We start from the raw sequence: 17,421 nt of genomic DNA, 5'->3' as shown, positions 1-17,421 counted from the left end.
CCCCCCAAAGTCCTCAGATATTTTCTGAGTTAGACTTGGCAACCCTATTTTGGCATGGCATCTGAACTTTACCACTGAGCAGTTTTTCATATGTTGCTTTTTCATATTTTAATACATTTCTTGTTAGTTATGCCCTAGGTCCCATTCTCAGCTACTTTGTGGTGTATAGAACTGCCTTCCCTCAAATTAGCCCTCAGGCCCTCTTCCCTTTGGAATTATTGGTGGTATTGCCTTTAAAACACTGTCCCTCAGAATATTTTCACCATCAGGTGCTTGCTCTTTTATCTTAGTTGCAGCATGTGAGTTTTCTAACTAAATAAATAAAGGTAAGGAAGGGAAATGAAATGAATCTTTTAAATGCTTATTTGAAATTAATTTGCATATAAAGAAATAAATGTAGCAAAACGTTTTCCACGTCACCACCAGTTTCAATGCTAATTGTAAGCTAAACAAAAATAGTCATTACTTCCCAGAAATATCAATCCTAGAAGTACCTCAAGTCCTTGCGGTTCTCAACCCTTCACAGTATAGAGGAAGTCACAGGTGATTTTCCTGTGAATCATAGAATCATAGAGTTGGAATGGACCTCTAGGGTTATCTGGTCCAACCCCCTGCACAATGCAGGAACTCACAAACACTTCCCCCTAAATTCACAGGATCTTCATTGCTGTCAGATGGCCATCTAGCCTCTGTTTAAAAACCTCCAAGGAAGGAGAACCCACCACCTCCCGCGGAATTTCAATAAACATCTGATGCACTAGGTAATAATCTACATACAGTCATTCTATCTAAATAGCTTAAAAGATTCCATTCTGTTATTTTTTAAAATATTTATTTGAAGATGTAGCCATGCTTGGATAATTAACATCTGAGAGAAGCTGAAACTCAGTGTCCTGTCCTTGACCTCTTTGACATGGAGGAGATTTTGTATATAAAGAGATGTTTCAAAGAAATATTACTCTATATCATGGAGCAGAGCTTATCAAGACAGAGATTTCTCCCCTGCAAGCAGAAATTGGAATGGGCTTATATATGCTTGCTCCCGCAAGCAGGCATTCATGATGCTGTTATTCTCATGTTCATTCACATGTGCTTCATACAGCACATTTGAGTTCTTTCTGCATATTATTCTGCCTTGAATTTAAATGCAGAGAACCAGTTCAGGCATTTCAAAGAAACTTTGAGAGAGGAAGGTATGACTGACTTGCATGCCTTTCCCTGTTCTTCTAGATCCCATCTGCAGTGGGCATATATCCATTTCCCATGTGGAAAGCATCCTCATCTCCAAGAGATTCCATTCCCCAGTATGTTACCTTAAACCTGGCCTGGAAAATAAATTTGTCAAGCTTGACTAAGCCCAGAAACAAGAAGGCAGTCTCTTGTTCATCACAAAACAAAACCTAATAGAAATACATTTCAGCCACAGGCTGCATATTGCGTAATGAGATGAAGTTTGTGCTGTGAATAGCTGAGGGAATATTTTTCTAGTGCGTTTTCAGCTCTGCAGACAGATGAAGGGATGTGATGTTCTGACAGCAACACTAGATCCTGCCACAGATCATCAAACTGATGACCCAGGGGATCATTCCTATCATGAATCTCAGGTGGCCCAACAAACATTGCACCTGTCTCTGTGACTGTAGGCTTTTAAATCCACATTCATTTTAGGGGGTTTGAGACGGTGAGGGTTGATATGTTTGTCCATGTGGATAGCTTCCTTTTGATTCCGACGCAGACTCATATTTCTGTTTCTTTTGTTCTTTTTACTTATTGTGCGACCATAAGCCTGCAATTAATTATTACACATAGATCGCTTTCTTTATTGCAACCACAGAAGAGTCCTTGCCTGTGTGATACTGCAGGGGTAGCATATGCTTCATTCAGAAGAAACTATTGTACCAGGTGCAAGCCTGCCCGTTACTGTTTGCCTGTACAATGCAGCATGTTTCCCTGGCTGCATCATTCAAAATCTGCAGAAGGAACACACACACTCACATACAACTCACAAGGGAAACTTAATTCATTATGAAAGCCTAATGCAGGGGTGTCAACACATTTGTTATGAGGGCCAAATCTGACATAAATGAGAGCTTGTTGAATTTTTAAAAAACATTTAAAATTTGTTATGGCTGGTTATTGTAATGGTAGTGCTGTTTTTCTTTAAATGATGCATTTGTTCTATAGCTGTTACCAGCCTTGGGTCCTGGTCTTCTGGGAGAAATGAAGTGTACTTCACTGTTTGTCTCAATAGTGGTTGACACAAGTGGAAACAGTGTGCAGAAGTCAGAAATAATGGATTGGATCCTGCAGGCCAATTCCACTAGCAGTGATCCTTTCCTCCAATGTATGGCGATTTCCCTTAATGGAGGTGGCTGTTCCATTGGTGGGAATGATCAGCATATTGCTATAATTTAAATGGGCAGAGACCCTCTGCTGCTACAGAGTCACCATTTCAGGTAGTCTGATCCTCCATTCCCTGTATCATTAATATTGTTACCTTGATACTCTTTGCATCCTGACCTGGATAGCCCAGGCTAGCTGGATTTCATCAGAACTTGGAAGCCAAGCAGGGTTCGGCCCTGGTCAGTATTTGGATGGGAGACCACGAAAGAATGACCAGGATTGCAGTGCAGAGGCAATGTCAAACCACCTCTGAAAGTCTCTTGCCTTGAAAACCCCATGTGGTCACCATAAATTGGCTGTGACTTGACTGCAAAAAAATGCTCCCCCACAGCAAACACCATTTATATAGTGCATACCTGCCATTTATTTCAGCCGGCTTTGATTTCTGGGTTCTTGCCTAGCTGTACATCATAAAAAGTCTATTTCATGCAGTGAAGAATGATATGGATAATAGATACTTTTACTAAAAACTGTTCCTAATTCCTAAGAAATGTTCATTACTTGTTCTGTTTCCCCAGAATTCAGATTTGAAAGACATAAACAAGAAGTCACATACTAAACTAATGAGCAACTTTGGTAAACATAAGGTAAGTGAAGCTAGAACTTTTAACATATTATTTGAATGGTTTGAATACATAACCAATCCCAGGAAGAAACTTCAGAAAATCTGCAGCTTCAAACAAATGATGAATTGTTCCATTGTGATGATAAACTTGCATGTGTGAATAGTTAAAAATACTAGGCTCCCATTTTTTGCTTGATAGAGTTCCTCTAAGTGACTTTCCCAAAAGTCCCAGTGTGCCAGTTAGAGCTGATGTGAATATTAATGATTTTTGCTCCGCTGCAAAGCCAAAAAGTACATGTTGCTAACCACTGTCCCAGCAAATTCAACAATGCATCATTCTCCTCTACATTATACAATATACTTAGAAAAAGACAGTATATTCTGTGAAGTCACTTTTTAATGGGGGATACAGTGTCCTATTATGGATAATAAAATGCATGTGGTGATGCATACTTAGGAGGAACCATAGCCCAGTAGCAGAACATATGCTTTATATATGCAGAGTCCCAAGTTCAGTTCCTGGCATCTCCAGCTGAAGGGTCTCGGGAAGTATGTATAAGTGGGGAAGAAGAGGAGGAGATTGGATTTATACCCCACCCTCACTCAGTCTCAGAGGGATTTACAATCTCCTTCCCTTCCTCTCTCCACAACAGACACCCTTGTGAGGTAGGTGGGGCTGAGAAAGTTCTCCCAAGAACTGCTCTTGAGAGAACAGCTCTGAGAGAAGTTGTGACTGACCCAAGATTATATCAGCAAGTGCATGTGAGGAGGGGAGAATCAAACCGAGTTCTTAGATTGTAAAGTCTGCACTCTTAACCATTACAACAGACTAGAAGAATTTTCTCTTTATGAGACCCTGAAGAGCAGCTGCCCATCAGAGAAGACAACACTGAACTAGATGGAACAGTGTTTGGACTTAATGTAAGACTGCTCAGGAGAAAAGTGAAATATAAATATAAATATTTTTAATATTTTAATTAATTAAAAAGCTTAGTATAGTCATACTACCTGCAGTGCTGCAATAATGTATTTGTTTGGGAAGTCAGAAATATGTACAAAAACCAATTGCCAAGTCAGAAATATGTACAAAAACCAATTGCCAAGGGTTAGGCTTAGGTTATGACTTCAGATGAGGAAACACTAGTTGTGGTGATGCACACAGTTCTTTCCCAGTGTTTTCAGCATAAACTTTCTGGCTAGCTGCTAGTTAACAGTTTCAACTGAACAGTAACTGAGGGTGGCAGAGAGCTGCAAGAGAAATCCGACTGTTACCAGTGGCAGATGTCAGCACTGATAGAGCACTCTAAGTGCTAATTATTAACACCAATAATAAAGCAGATATTAGCAGTACTACTGTAAAGAATGAAAAGCCCATTAATTTTCCTAACTGTTAGAGGGAACTTGGTGGATACATCTATTCCTGGCCCTGTTCACACACTGTGCTCATGTCTTGCCTTGTCACTGTGTTCTCCAACTGCATTAATCGCTCTCTGCAGTTCCACTCTGTCATTGGCCTGTGTGGATTTGATTTAAACTGACATATAACCACATCCAGGGAACTGTTAGGTTTTTAGTGGCTGCTCAACTGTGATTATAACTTTTTTATGTAATATTTCGTTTGCACTTTGGAACTCCTGCTTTGCACAGGTCTTGTTCAGTTAGGGATATTGGAAGGAGAATTTATGTTTGAGAAGTTCTTGTATGTGATGAGACTAACTTAGAACTTGCTTTTTTAATGTAAGCTGCAGAGCCTGATGTGCACACATTAAATCATATGTAAAGTTCTTGGGCTTTCAAGGAATCATAAGGAAAATTAATGAGTTATATTATTCATTCAGTTTCACAAGTCTCTCACAGCATTGCTAATGGGCACTAGTAGTACCAACTGAAATTCCCAACACACTGATGAGATAACCAACGTTATATAGCCAGAAAGATCCTTATTAGAGAAATCAGCTTGTGAAGTGACAATCACTGACTACTTTGAAGACTGCAAAATATTTTAATAACACAATCACTTCAGTTAATTAGCTTAATTAGACCTGTTTTATTTTCTTCGTATTTGTAAGAAAAATAGAATGAATATTCTTAATTGCACTGGCAGAAAGGGTTAGAAGAGACTTAATGGCAGCCTCATCCTTAAAATACTTTGATTTTGCATGTGTCCAGCTACATCAGGGGTCCCCAGCCTTTCTGAGCCTGCAGTCACCATTGGGATTCTGGCACATTGTGATGGATGCAACCCCAAAATGGCTGCCACAGCTTAACTTCAGTCACACAGTGAAGACCCTTGTGCTGTGGTACCAGCTGCTGCCAAAGCAATGTTTTTTTTTAAAATCTGCACAGCCAATCAGAAGCCCTACTGTGCAAAAGCCCCACTTGACCTCATTCACTTTCCTAAAAAGATGTCAGTGGGCACCAGGGTGCATTAGATACCCTTGAGCTATATAGATATTTCCTAATCATTTTAGTGTCTTTCTCTATGTGTACACAAGTCTTCATTTGAGAATTTTTAAAAATGTTCTTGCATATTTTAATAAATTTCATAAGATGATGAAAGTCACTTTAGCCTAAAATCATTTTTTTAAAAACACAGCAACCCAAGCACTCAGAGGTCTTTTTGGCAATGACTTTCCAGATCATGCTGCAGCTTGAATGCTGTGTTTCTCTGGCCTTTCCAAGGGGTAACCTTAATGTTCCTGCACTAGAGCCACAGGGTTTCCTGGCACATTCCAAGTTATGCCATGCAATTCAAACTTGGACAACAGCTTAAAGGAAAGGAAGCAAAGAATATTTTGCCCAAATGGCAGCAAAAGATGAAGAGCAAAACATCCAAAATTCTGGTCTTCTTTCTAAGAAGATTGCTACAAAGAGATCCCTGAAAGTGCAAGGGCAGTCCTTGGTGAAATTTCAGGAGGAGTCTGACCACAAATTATTTTATGGCACTGTATTATTTTTTGCTTCTCTCCATGATAATAGGAAGCAAAATATAAAGTATGCCAGGTGGGAAGCTTGACTCATTTGCTGTTTTATTTTTATTTGATTGTATTCTGCTGTTCTTCAGCAAGCTCAGAGTCACTTACAGGAGGCTCCCAGTGGTCTCCCATCCTAGTCCCATTTAACTTCAGCAGTGAGCCAGCACTGGGTAATCCAAGGCCATTCCTTGGACTCTGTATAAATTGCAGAATTCAGTTGTTCTTGGCTCTGAATTGGTCTACTTTTTGAAAACCCAGAGACCTATTGGTTGCTATTGGATATGGCAATTGAGCAGCTGAGAAATCCAGATTCAACCAACAACAAAAAACTGTGGAAAAATAACGAAAAATTAATGAAAAATGCTTCAAAATTGTAATAGAGAATTAAACACCTCAACTTCACACATTTTCACATATCATTACATATAACAGCATATAATCAAAAATGCAAAGTATAAAGTACAAGGAATAAATATTCAAAAGGGCTTGCAGTTAGTCCATATCCAGTTTGGAATCCTTGAAAACTATTAATTAAAGTGCCAGTGTCCAATGTGCTGCAATTGCAGATAATTCTTGTTCTTCAGCAAAGAATTTATGATGTTAAAACATTGCTTTAAACTTACTTTCTTTAAAGATGTTTATTATATAGTGGAAGGTCATTTTTTGAAGCATTTTTCATTAATTTTTTGTTATTTTTCCACAGTTTTTTGTTGTTGGTTGAGTCATTCTCTGTGGAACTCTAGGCTTTTCATTCAACGAGAAATCTAGATTGGCAGAAATACTCATTAAAAATGATGAACTTCTGTGAGGGTTGTGGGGTGCAGTGACAGTTTAGAAATTTATTTATTTTATTCCACTTATATCCTGCCCTCCCCACCGAGGCGGGCTCAGGGCAGCTCGCACAGACATGCATGTGCATAATTCAACGTAATAATACAGCATTAAAACCATAAAACATAGAGTAAAATAGACATAAAATACATAATGTTTTGGTGCCATGATCTCACATTTTCCAATTTTATAGTTCTCTGTATAGCAGATCTTAAATTACCCTCTCTGCAACTACTATACAGCCGATTGTTGGTGGTGATTCACATGTTGCTATAAACTGTAGTGGCCAACAGCCTAGTTCAGAAATGCCTGGTGGAAGAGTGCAGTCTTACAGGCCCTGTGGAGCTGTATGAGCTCTCGGAGGGCTGTGACCTCTTCCGGCAACTCATTCCACCAGCTTGGGGCCACTACAGAGAAGGCTCTGGCTCTAGCTGGCATGAGCCTGGCCTCCTTAGGGCCGGGGATTGTAAGTAGATTTTGTGATCTAGACTGAAGTGCTCTCCAGGGAACATGTGGGGGAAGGTAGTCCCTCAGGTATGCAGGCCCCTGGCCATATAGGGCCTTAAAGGTAAGAACCAACACCTTGAAACGAACCCGGTATGCAATAGGCAACCAGTGCAGCACGTTCAGCACAGGTTGAATGTGTTCCCATATAGGAAGGCCCATTAACAACCTGGCTGCTGCGTTCTGCACCAGTTGAAGCTTCCGGGTTCAAACCAAGGGCAGCCCCATGTAGAGGGCATTGCAGTAAGCCAATCTTGAGGTGACCGTGGCGTGGATTACTGTTGCCAGGTTGCTGCATTCGAGGTAGGGAACCAACTGCCTTATCAGCTGTATATGATAGAAGGCTGATTTATCAGTTGCTGCCACCTGGGCCTCCATATTTAAAGAGGAATCCAGGAGCACCCCTAAGCTTTTGACCTTGGGCACTGGTGTAAGTGGTGCCCCGTCCAAGGTCCCAGTAGTAAGACCTCGGTTCCCTGCCACAACTTAGGTACAGGACCTCTGTCTTCATCAGATTCAGATTCAGTCGACTCAAGCCACAGCTTGAAGTGCCATGGTCAGATCTTCCATGGAGGAGTTGGACTGGCCACCCATCAGTAGATAAAGCTGGGTGTCATCCACATATTGATGACATCCCAGCCCAAACCTCTGGGTGATCTGGGCAAGGGGGCCCATGGAGATGTTGAACAATATCGGGTATAGAACTGCCCCTTGTGGCACACCACGCACAAGTGGGTGCTGACGGGACAGTTCCTCCCCTATCGCCACCCTTCGTCCCAGACCCTGAAGGAAAGAGGAGAGCCACTGTAAGGCCAGCCCCCATATCCCAGCATCGGCAAGGAGGCAGGTCAGCAACTGATGATTGACCATGTCAAACGCAACTGATAGATCTAGAAGCAGCAGTACTGCCAAACCACCTCCATCCAGATGCCTCTGGAGGTCATCCAGAACCGTCTCCGTTCCATGGCCCAGGCGGAACCCAGATTGAAAAGGGTTCAGTACAGAAGTGTCATTCAGAAAGCTCTGTAACTGCACTGTGACCGCCCTCTTGATAATCTTGTGACAAGACCTTATCTGCAAAGAAACTTGCAAAAGCCTCGCAGCCTATGTCCAATTCCCTAACATTTTCATTACCCGTGGAAGGGTAGTTAGTGACCGAATTGTTCTAAACAATCTCCTTACATATTAATTTTGGGTGGACTTAATTTAGTAAACTTCATTATCCTATGCAATTTAATTTAACATTTCATTATCTTATACATTTAATTTAATATACTAAAATTAGATTTCAGTAACAATTCATCCGGTTAACAGCAGTTTGTTAAAAAGGAGGCTGATTTTACAAACCCCAGCCTCGTGGCGAACGATTGAATAAAAAGCTGGGTTAAAACATCCAGAGTCTTCCAGGTGCAAGTTGTAAAGTGCAAAATATGTAAAGTATAAAGTACAAGGTGCAGTCTGGGTGCAAAATGCAGATTTTGTGAAGGTTGGAACAGTTTAATAAGCCACAGTTCATCCGGGTTACAGTTCCTTCGACACAGAGCACCACTCTCATTCACCACTCTCACTCACCTCCGCACAGCCCAGTATAATGTTACTACCAGCTGGACAATTTGTTGGCTTTGTGCAGCCCTCAGGGGGCTCTGGGGGAGCGGAAACTTTTCCTGAGCTCCTCTCGCTGCTTTGCTGGGGTCTGCAACAGCAACGGCAATTGCTGCCACTGCCAGCTGTAGAAAGGAGCCCAGCTCACGAAATGCCTGCAGCGGGGCCGGGCTGCGTCATCACTGTGGGGAACCTACCAAGGCCAGCTCCTCTTCCGCGGCTCAGTGGTCCTCACCAGTGGAGATAGGCCATGGTGGCAGAGGAGGTGAGTCGCAGGCTCGATTTCGTCTGCAATTTTGAGTGTCTCGATGGTCCGCGTCGACCTCCTTCCACCCCAGAATGTCATGTCACCACATTTGCCATTTAATCCTGGCAATTCGACCCCATACAGGTATTTTAGAGGGAGAAGACAGTGGGAGCTCTAACGCCAGAGCTCATCATGTACCACTATCTTTGCATTGTTCAATATCCCATTTGGATTCACATCAGGAATTCCCTCTTGATCAAGGCAGAGCCAAGAAAGTCAGTATAAAAAAATCCTTCATCCAGCTGCAAAGCAGGACCTTTTTACTATCTGAACATGGAACTCTTAATGTGCTAGGGACAAAATTAAATTTATGTATTATCTCCCAAAAATTTGGTAGTATGTTTCATCATATATGATTAATAATATTACAGTGATAGAACAAAGTAGGAGTCCAGTAGCACCTTTAAGATCAACAAAGTTTTATTCAGAATGTAAGCTTGTCTGAAGAAGTATGCATGCATACAAAAGCTTACATTCTGAATAAAACTTTGTTGGTCTTAAAGGTGCTTCTGGACTCCTACTTTGTTCAATTGCTTCAGACCAACATGGCTGCCCACCCGGATCAATATTACAGTGAGTGTTTTTATAGAAATCATATTTTTGGGAACTGGTTGCTCTCTTGCTGCTGGTTGATATTCACAGGTGCTTTTGAAATGTGAGCCAACTGTTTTAACGCTAGGCATGAGCCAGCTAAAACTAATATTTTTTAAGTGTTAACAGTCAGTGAGAAGGTTAAGAATTCTGTCCTCTTGAAATTAACAGGATTTGTAAGTATTACTTTGGCCGGGATTATGGCCTTTGTAAGTAAAATTGAGCACAGAGTTGCTAATGGTCACTGCTATCAATGTTACTGTTCAGCCCTTTTTAGTTTCACTAGAAGTTATATGAGCACTTCCTCCAGAATCATAGAGTGCACTGCTTAGTATGTAGAATGTCCAGGTTTAATTCTTAGTATGGCAACTTAAGGAGCCATGAAGGACAATAAGAGAGCTTCATTCATACAGAGAAGTGTTCACAATGTTGATGTTTTTGGCTTCTCAAGCAGAAGGCAGTTAAACCAAGGTCCAAATCTCATAGCACATCAGATGATGAGGATTCTCAACAAAACTGTTCTGGAAGGGAATCTGGACAGCTCTGCAGGTAGGTATTCATCGTCCCTCCCCACTCATCTCACTACTAAATACATACAATTGCATTTATATCATATCAGTGACACAGATGCTTTTGTCAGTAGTATGAAAGGAAAGCAGATAGTTAAAACTATGGAGGATTAAACCTACTATCTTTTCCCCCAGCAGATCAAATCCAAATCAGAACTACATGTGCCTGAAATTGTTTTGGGAAGATCAGGTGATGGCTGTCTTAATGTCTCACCTGTTTTGACTTGAATTCTCTTGGGACATCAAATGCTGAAATTAATTTTGCTGGGGCAGCCATACTTCAGCAAACTTGCTAATGACCCTTTTTTTTTTGGACTAACAATTACTTTCAGAATAAACAGTGGCATTGCTGGAATTTAGTTGTGGGTGAATGCAAACCAAGTAAATAGTACATCAGATCCTCTCTAAATTCATTATGGTAGTAAATATAATAAATAAAGCAGAATACAAAATTACTTTTCAGGTTGTCCCTTTCAGAATTTTCTTGGGCACCTTACTTCCACTAAATTGTATAACTGATTTATGTTCAGATGCTTCTGTTTCTAATGGACAGATATAGATAGAGTATGCATGTGAATGATATACAGGGTTAAAATAAATGCAGTGTCTTAGAAATGTGCACTCTTTCTAGCTAGCCTGTTTCTTTTCTTTATCTATGTGCCCTCTAGTCAAGTGCCCTCTAGTCAAGTAATAACTGAAGTTATATAAGAAAACACTCTTATTCTTGTCAGTGGATTCTTCTGGGCTTTTTTGAGAGTAAGCATAGTATGGTAGAAGAAGGTAGCTTACCATTTTGTCTATTTTTAGGAAAATCATCCCTTTTTTCCACCTATTAGGTTGGGTCGGCGGAGAAAAACAATGAAGCTGTGCCGTGATCTTTCTGATTTAGTGGTGTACACAAATTCTGTGGCGGCTCAAGATATTGTTGATGATGGTAAGCCATTACATAAGTTTCTTTTCCTGATGGAATTATATCTTTGTTCTTATGTGAGGAATATAAACACTAGGAATTTCTTCTACAAAAGCAGTTTTTGAATGTTAGTTGTACAAAAGTATAGCATTGCTGTTTGATAGCTTCATTCATTCATTCTGGTTTGACTTGCATTGGAGAAATTCCCAGTAGTTTGTTCCCAAAGGCAGGAGTCTGAAAATCACTTATACTGATGAGTTCATTCTGTGGTCTTAGAGATGATAATGGAATCTAAGCAAGCATACTCTGGAGTGAGTTGTCTGTGAACTGCAATCACTGTCCTATTTTCAAACTCAAAATGATGGTCAAGGGCCATTTTGAGGTACTTCACACTATCTGTCACACTTTGTTCATCTGTAGATTGAAAACACAGAATGTGTAGATTAGTAATATCTATATTGGCCTGTATGATCCCATAGCTCAAGCTACAATAATCATGCATATGCATACCAGTTGGTAGTGGGAAGTACGGTTGTCATAGCTGACTTAAGGCAGGGGAACCCCATAGGGTTTCCAAGGCAAGAGACATTCAGAGGTGGTTTGCCATTGCCTTACTGTGCATAGCAACCCTGGAATTTACTGTGGTGCTCTCCCACCCAAGTACTAACCAGGTCTGATGTCACTTTCTGAGGTCTGACAGGCCTGGGCTGACTAGATCAGGGAAGTAAGATGGAACTGTTTAAACAGGCTTTTAACATCTAACGGTGGCAACCAGTACTCACTACCCCACAGCACTGATGCCCTATTCCAACCCAAACAGAAATGTAATGCACTAAACACCCTCTAATAACATCACAGTAAAGAGTGCTAATCAAGAAATAATAATAATGCCATCTAGGGATTAGAACTGTATGCGTTTGAGATGTTTTAAGGATTTTATTGCGATTTTATTATGATTTAATTATATGTTATTTTAATTGCTGTTAGCCACCCTGAGCCTGTCAGGGGAGGGCAGGATATAAGTGTAAATAAATAAATAAATATACCAGTTAGAGAGAGCCAAATAAAAATCTCTGATGTGGTTGATAGTCTTTCCTGTGGCATGCATAGTATAGTTCCCTCCTCTTCATCTATCAATCACAGGGTTTCCCCATCTTCTCTTTCAGAAGTTGTTTAAATTTTAACCCTTTCTCAGGGTTACATGACCTCTTGTCTTTTCTTTTCAAATTTGAAGGAGGCCCTTATGTTATAAAAAGAAACAATAAGTGTTTCCATGCTTCAGCAAACACCACTGGTGAGGAATTCAAAATGTAAAAGGGATGTGGATCCAGCCTCTCCCATACATCCCAAGCCAGAGAGGCTACCCAGAAGGAGAGGCAAACAGCTGTGAATTTTTCAGTTACATTTCTTAACTTAAAGGTTTGCATATGGAACAGCATTTATAAAAAAAAACACCCTTGCCATATGGAAATTAGAGCTCCTTCATGCTAGTGCAGAACGCAGCGGCCAGGCTGTTATTAGGACTCCCAAAATGGGAGCATATACAGCCAGGACTGCGTGAACTGCACTGGCTGCCAGTTACATACCGGGTCCAATACAAAGTGCTGGTTATCACCTTTAAAGCCCTATATGGCTGAGGACCTGCCTACCTGAGGGACCGTCTCTCCCCATACGAGCCCCAAAGAGCACTGAGGTCAGCAGGGAAGAACATGCTGACTATCCCTGGGCCAAAGGAAGCAAAATTACAGAGTACCCGGGCACGGGCCTTCTCTGTTACAGCCCTGTGCCTTTGGAATCAGCTCCCAGAGGAGGTACGGGCCCTGCGGAATTTAGACCAATTCCGCAGGGCCTGTAAGACCATTCTTTTCAAGCAGGCCTTTATAGACCGCTGATAAGATGGCTGTTTAATCCACCAACGATTTTATCTAGTGATCTCTGCCATTATATAAATGTACAGAATAACATCAGGAAGACCACCGCCGTTTAAATTATGGAACGACTCAGACAACTTTTTTAGATATTGTTTTTTAGATATTGTTGTTTTAAATTACTGTATAATTTAAATGCTGTTTTAAACTTATCACATATTGTATAATTTTATTGAAGTTGTTGTTAGCCGCCCTGAGCCTGCCTAGGCGGGGAGGGCGAGATACAAATAAATTTTTATTATTATTATTATTATTCATGTGTTAAGCGGAACTTTGCCTTTGTTTCCCTCCTTAGTTTGAACGTGTTCTCTACCTCTTCTGACTGCTTGCTCTGGTTCTTAAACCCAACCGACTTGCCTTTTGTTTGCTCATAATATACCTTCCAGACCATTCTCCACAGGAAGTGGCATTGCTGCACTGTAAACAGCTTTTTTAGTTGCACCTTTCCCACCTTGTCTAAGAGCCAACAAGCAGCTTTCACTTTGTGGAAATAGCATGTTTCCACTAGGCAGCTTTAAGCCCAAGGAATTGACAAGATTCTGCTTAAGGGCAGTGTTTAATTTGTCTGGGTGAGGCTGTCTACATAAGGGTGAGTGGGAGAAAAACAACATAAATATCAAATGTCCCAATATTGTGAATAGGGCTACCAATGTGCTTTCAAAGCTTGTTTCAGCTGAGACTGCATGGGTAACGGCGTTTGGAGTTGAAACATAAGGCGACAGACCTGTCTGTCCTACACAAATAGTGTTAGAGCACTAGTCAGAAAGTGTCTGCAAAGCCCACTGACTGATTTTGCAAAATGCAATCCTGTCTAGGGGAATTACGCATTTAAATTATATGAACTGCATCTCCTGATCTATAGTCAGAGCCAATACTCCCTCTAAACTGTGGAGTCCTGTAAGCAAAAATTCTACTTCATGAGCTACTGTCATTAAAGTTGTGAGCTACTGCATAAATTAACTTACTCTGGAACCATTTTTCCTGAGCTAAGACCAAAAATATGTGAGCCAAAGCCAAAAAAACATTGAGCTAGCTCACACTAACTCAGCTTAGAGGAAACACTAGTCAGAGCCACCATGTATCTTACAATTTAGCACAAGCACAGCAAGAGTAAAATGTAGAATTCTCCATCCTTGACATCCTGTGGTATCCAATCCAAAGGTCCATTTCTCTTAACCAGAACTTGAGTTCTTTGGTTTAAAATAATGAGTCCTCTGGAACATGATGCATACACAGTCTTTCTTGTATATCCAGCGGGGTTGAGAATAGCTGTCTCAAGCTGACCTGGATAGCTCAGGCAAGCCTGCTTTCTGAGACCCAGTTTGGTGTAATGGTTAAGAGTGGTGGACTCTAATCTGGAGAACCAGGCTTGATTCCCCACTCTTCTCCATGAAGCTGCTGGGTGACCAGTTTTCTCAAGAGCTCTCTTGACCTCACAGGGTGTCTGTTGGGAAAGGAGATTGTAAACTGCTCCATGACTCCAAGTGAATGGTGGGATATAAATCCAATCTCTTTGTTTCTTTGTCGGATCTTGGAAGATAAGCAAGGCCAACACTGGCAAGTACTTGGAAGGGAGACCTCCAAGGAATACCAGGACACAGAGGCAGGCAATATCCTAGCCTTACTAGGGGTTGCCAGAAGTTACAATGACTTCCAGGCACACAAGTACACACACACACACATAAATACTAAAAGAGAGAGAGAGGGAATAGCCATCTCATTGCCTTGAGATGTGAAAAGTTTGGCTGCACTCCTGAATCATAAGTATTCAAATCAAATCCAGGGAAACCAATGTTGTTTTTTAAAGGAAAATCACTTTTTCTGAACTACCGATTATCTGAATATTATTCCATATTATGATTCTAGGAGGAAGCATTACACTATATATGTGATCTATTTGATATGCAGCTATAGATTGTGACGGATTTCTCACTAGCATTGCTCCACCCCCAGGCATCTGTTTTCCCCCTGCACAAGTGATCAATTTCCATCAGTTGCTCTGTGGGCACATTTTGATGTGGGGTTCCTTCCAGTTCCCTGCATGGTTTTGTGACACTGTCTTTCAAGAATTACAATGACGGTCAGAGTTGGAAAATGGCTGTATAAATATTTATGAATACGATAGTGAACTTCATGTCACTTATCTGAAAGGAAGGCAGTGATTTTGTGATCATTTTTGTATCCCTAGAGTGCTACCATTTTCAGTGATTAACTGGGCAACAGAAAAGAATCTGGTGGGGGACGTATCAGTTGATTATCTTGTCATCTGTATTGATGTTCCTGTTTTGTTGCCTTATGCTGCAACAACATATCACAGTAAAACAAAAAAGTCAGCATGATTCCCCTGCTATCCATTCAGTAAAAACAGTTGGCTTTAGTTGGCCTCTCTGATAAGACAAATCTGGCTGGCTGTGTCTCATTGTTACATCATGTTAGCTCTGATTGGCTAGAATCTTTGAAAAACGCATTGTATAAATGCATGAAAGAATTAAAGGAACAATTTTTCAGGAACATTTTTGTCTATCTGAAAGTCTGTTTTGCCCCAGAATTATTCCTCATCAAAAGGGTAGCAATTAGAATGCTTTTAGATTCCCATACCCTTCCCCCCTGAAAACAAGGGGGAAATGTTTTGATTTATTTGGTTTTTGATATACCATACGTTTCCAAGGATTTCAGTTAATTCTGTATTTGTAACAGATACCTTCTTTAAGCCAGACATGGGAATGAAATCTGAAAATTTAATTTTTATGGTTATAACCCTTTCTTAACAATTATTTCCTTTTAAATGTGCAGGAACTTTTGGGAACGTGTTATCCTTCAGTGAAACAAGAGCTCACCAGGTTCTGCAACAGAAAGTAGAACAGTTTATGCTTTACAATCAGAAACAGCTTACCAGAATCTATCCATCTGCATATCGAATTGACTCCAGCAATTTCAACCCTTTACCTTATTGGAATGCTGGCTGCCAGCTGGGTGAGTACCTTTGATTGGCATGACATCTGCAGGGCTTTCTGACAATTTTACTTTGGCATCTTGATGCTGGCTCATCACAGAGCTATAGAAAGTGGGATTACGATCATGCATCTCCAATTGGCCAAAAACTTTCTTTGGTTCTGATCACCACCGCTTCAATGCAGTGGGTCCGGGTCCGTTACAAAGTGCTGGTCATCACCTTTAAAGCCCTATATGGTCGAGGACCTGTCTACCTTAGGGACCGTCTCTCCCCATATGAACCCCAGAGAGCACTGAGGTCAGCCGGGAAAAACCTGTTGACTATTCCTGGACCGAGAGAGGTGAAGTTGCAATGTACCCGCAATCGGGCCTTCTCCTCTATAGCTCCGAGCCTATGGAACCAACTTCCAGAGGAAATGCGGGCCCTGCGGGACCTTGGACAGTTCCGCAGGGCCTGCAAGACCTTCCTCTTCTGACTGGCTTTTGCTGATGAAAATGGAAATTGATAAGGAAACCGCCATCATAAAAGCAAACATAAAGTAAACATAGCATTAGCACTTTTATTAATTTAATTTAATTTAATTTTAAAACTTAAGCAGATTTTTAATTAAATGTTCATGTTGTTTAACTGTAATTTTATCTATCTGTATAGCTAAACTTGAATTGTGTTGTTAGCCGCCCTGAGCCTGCCCCGGCGGGGAGGGCGGGATATAAATAAAATTTTGTTGTTGTTGTTGTTGTTGTTGTAGCTGTGCCTTTGGTCTGCTGGCTCCTTGGAAAGAGCAAGCAAAATAACCAGAAATTGATAAATCCAACCTTGGGAGATCAAGGAGCAGAATGCGCTCTCCTATGCCTTTTTGGTCTGAAGTCTCAAGGAGAGTTGTTAGTGTGTGGGAGAAGCAGGTGGTTTACTATGTTCTTTGACACTGAGCCAAAACAGCCCCAGTGGAGACACTGTTAGCATTTCCTGCTACTTAGATCTGTTTAACACCAAAAATCATCGTCAAAAGATGGGAAAATATATCAAGTTTACTACTCATAGAACCTGTTACTTTATGTTAGATGTCTGTGAAATTTAATAATGATTAAAAAAAAAATCTTACCAACTCCACAGTGGCATTAAACTACCAGTCTGATGGACGTTTGATGCAGTTGAACCAAGCCAAATTCAGAATGAACGGCAACTGTGGATACATCCTGAAACCTCAACAGATGTGCAAAGGTAGTGCTATGCAGTGTCACAGATACTGTAACACTGCTACATTTTTATTATTTTATAAAATT

The 17,421-nt window shown here is 40.8% G+C and overlaps 1 protein-coding gene across 1 annotated transcript in view; it reads left to right on the top strand.

The window, feature by feature from the left end:
- Positions 1-17,421, top strand: part of PLCH1 (phospholipase C eta 1) — a 165,010-nt gene that overhangs the window by 124,192 nt on the left and 23,397 nt on the right. Inside the window, exons 12-16 of the mRNA XM_060242369.1 lie at positions 2,922-2,990; positions 10,233-10,327; positions 11,184-11,281; positions 15,979-16,158; positions 17,252-17,359. Coding sequence (XP_060098352.1) covers positions 2,922-2,990; positions 10,233-10,327; positions 11,184-11,281; positions 15,979-16,158; positions 17,252-17,359 — 550 coding nt within the window. The remainder of the gene's footprint in view (positions 1-2,921; positions 2,991-10,232; positions 10,328-11,183; positions 11,282-15,978; positions 16,159-17,251; positions 17,360-17,421) is intronic.

This window comes from Heteronotia binoei, chromosome 6 (genome assembly GCF_032191835.1).
Source record: "Heteronotia binoei isolate CCM8104 ecotype False Entrance Well chromosome 6, APGP_CSIRO_Hbin_v1, whole genome shotgun sequence".
Classification (NCBI taxonomy): domain Eukaryota; kingdom Metazoa; phylum Chordata; class Lepidosauria; order Squamata; family Gekkonidae; genus Heteronotia; species Heteronotia binoei.
The sequence above is the reverse complement of the archived record's forward strand: the minus strand, read 5'-3'. Positions and strand labels throughout refer to the sequence as shown.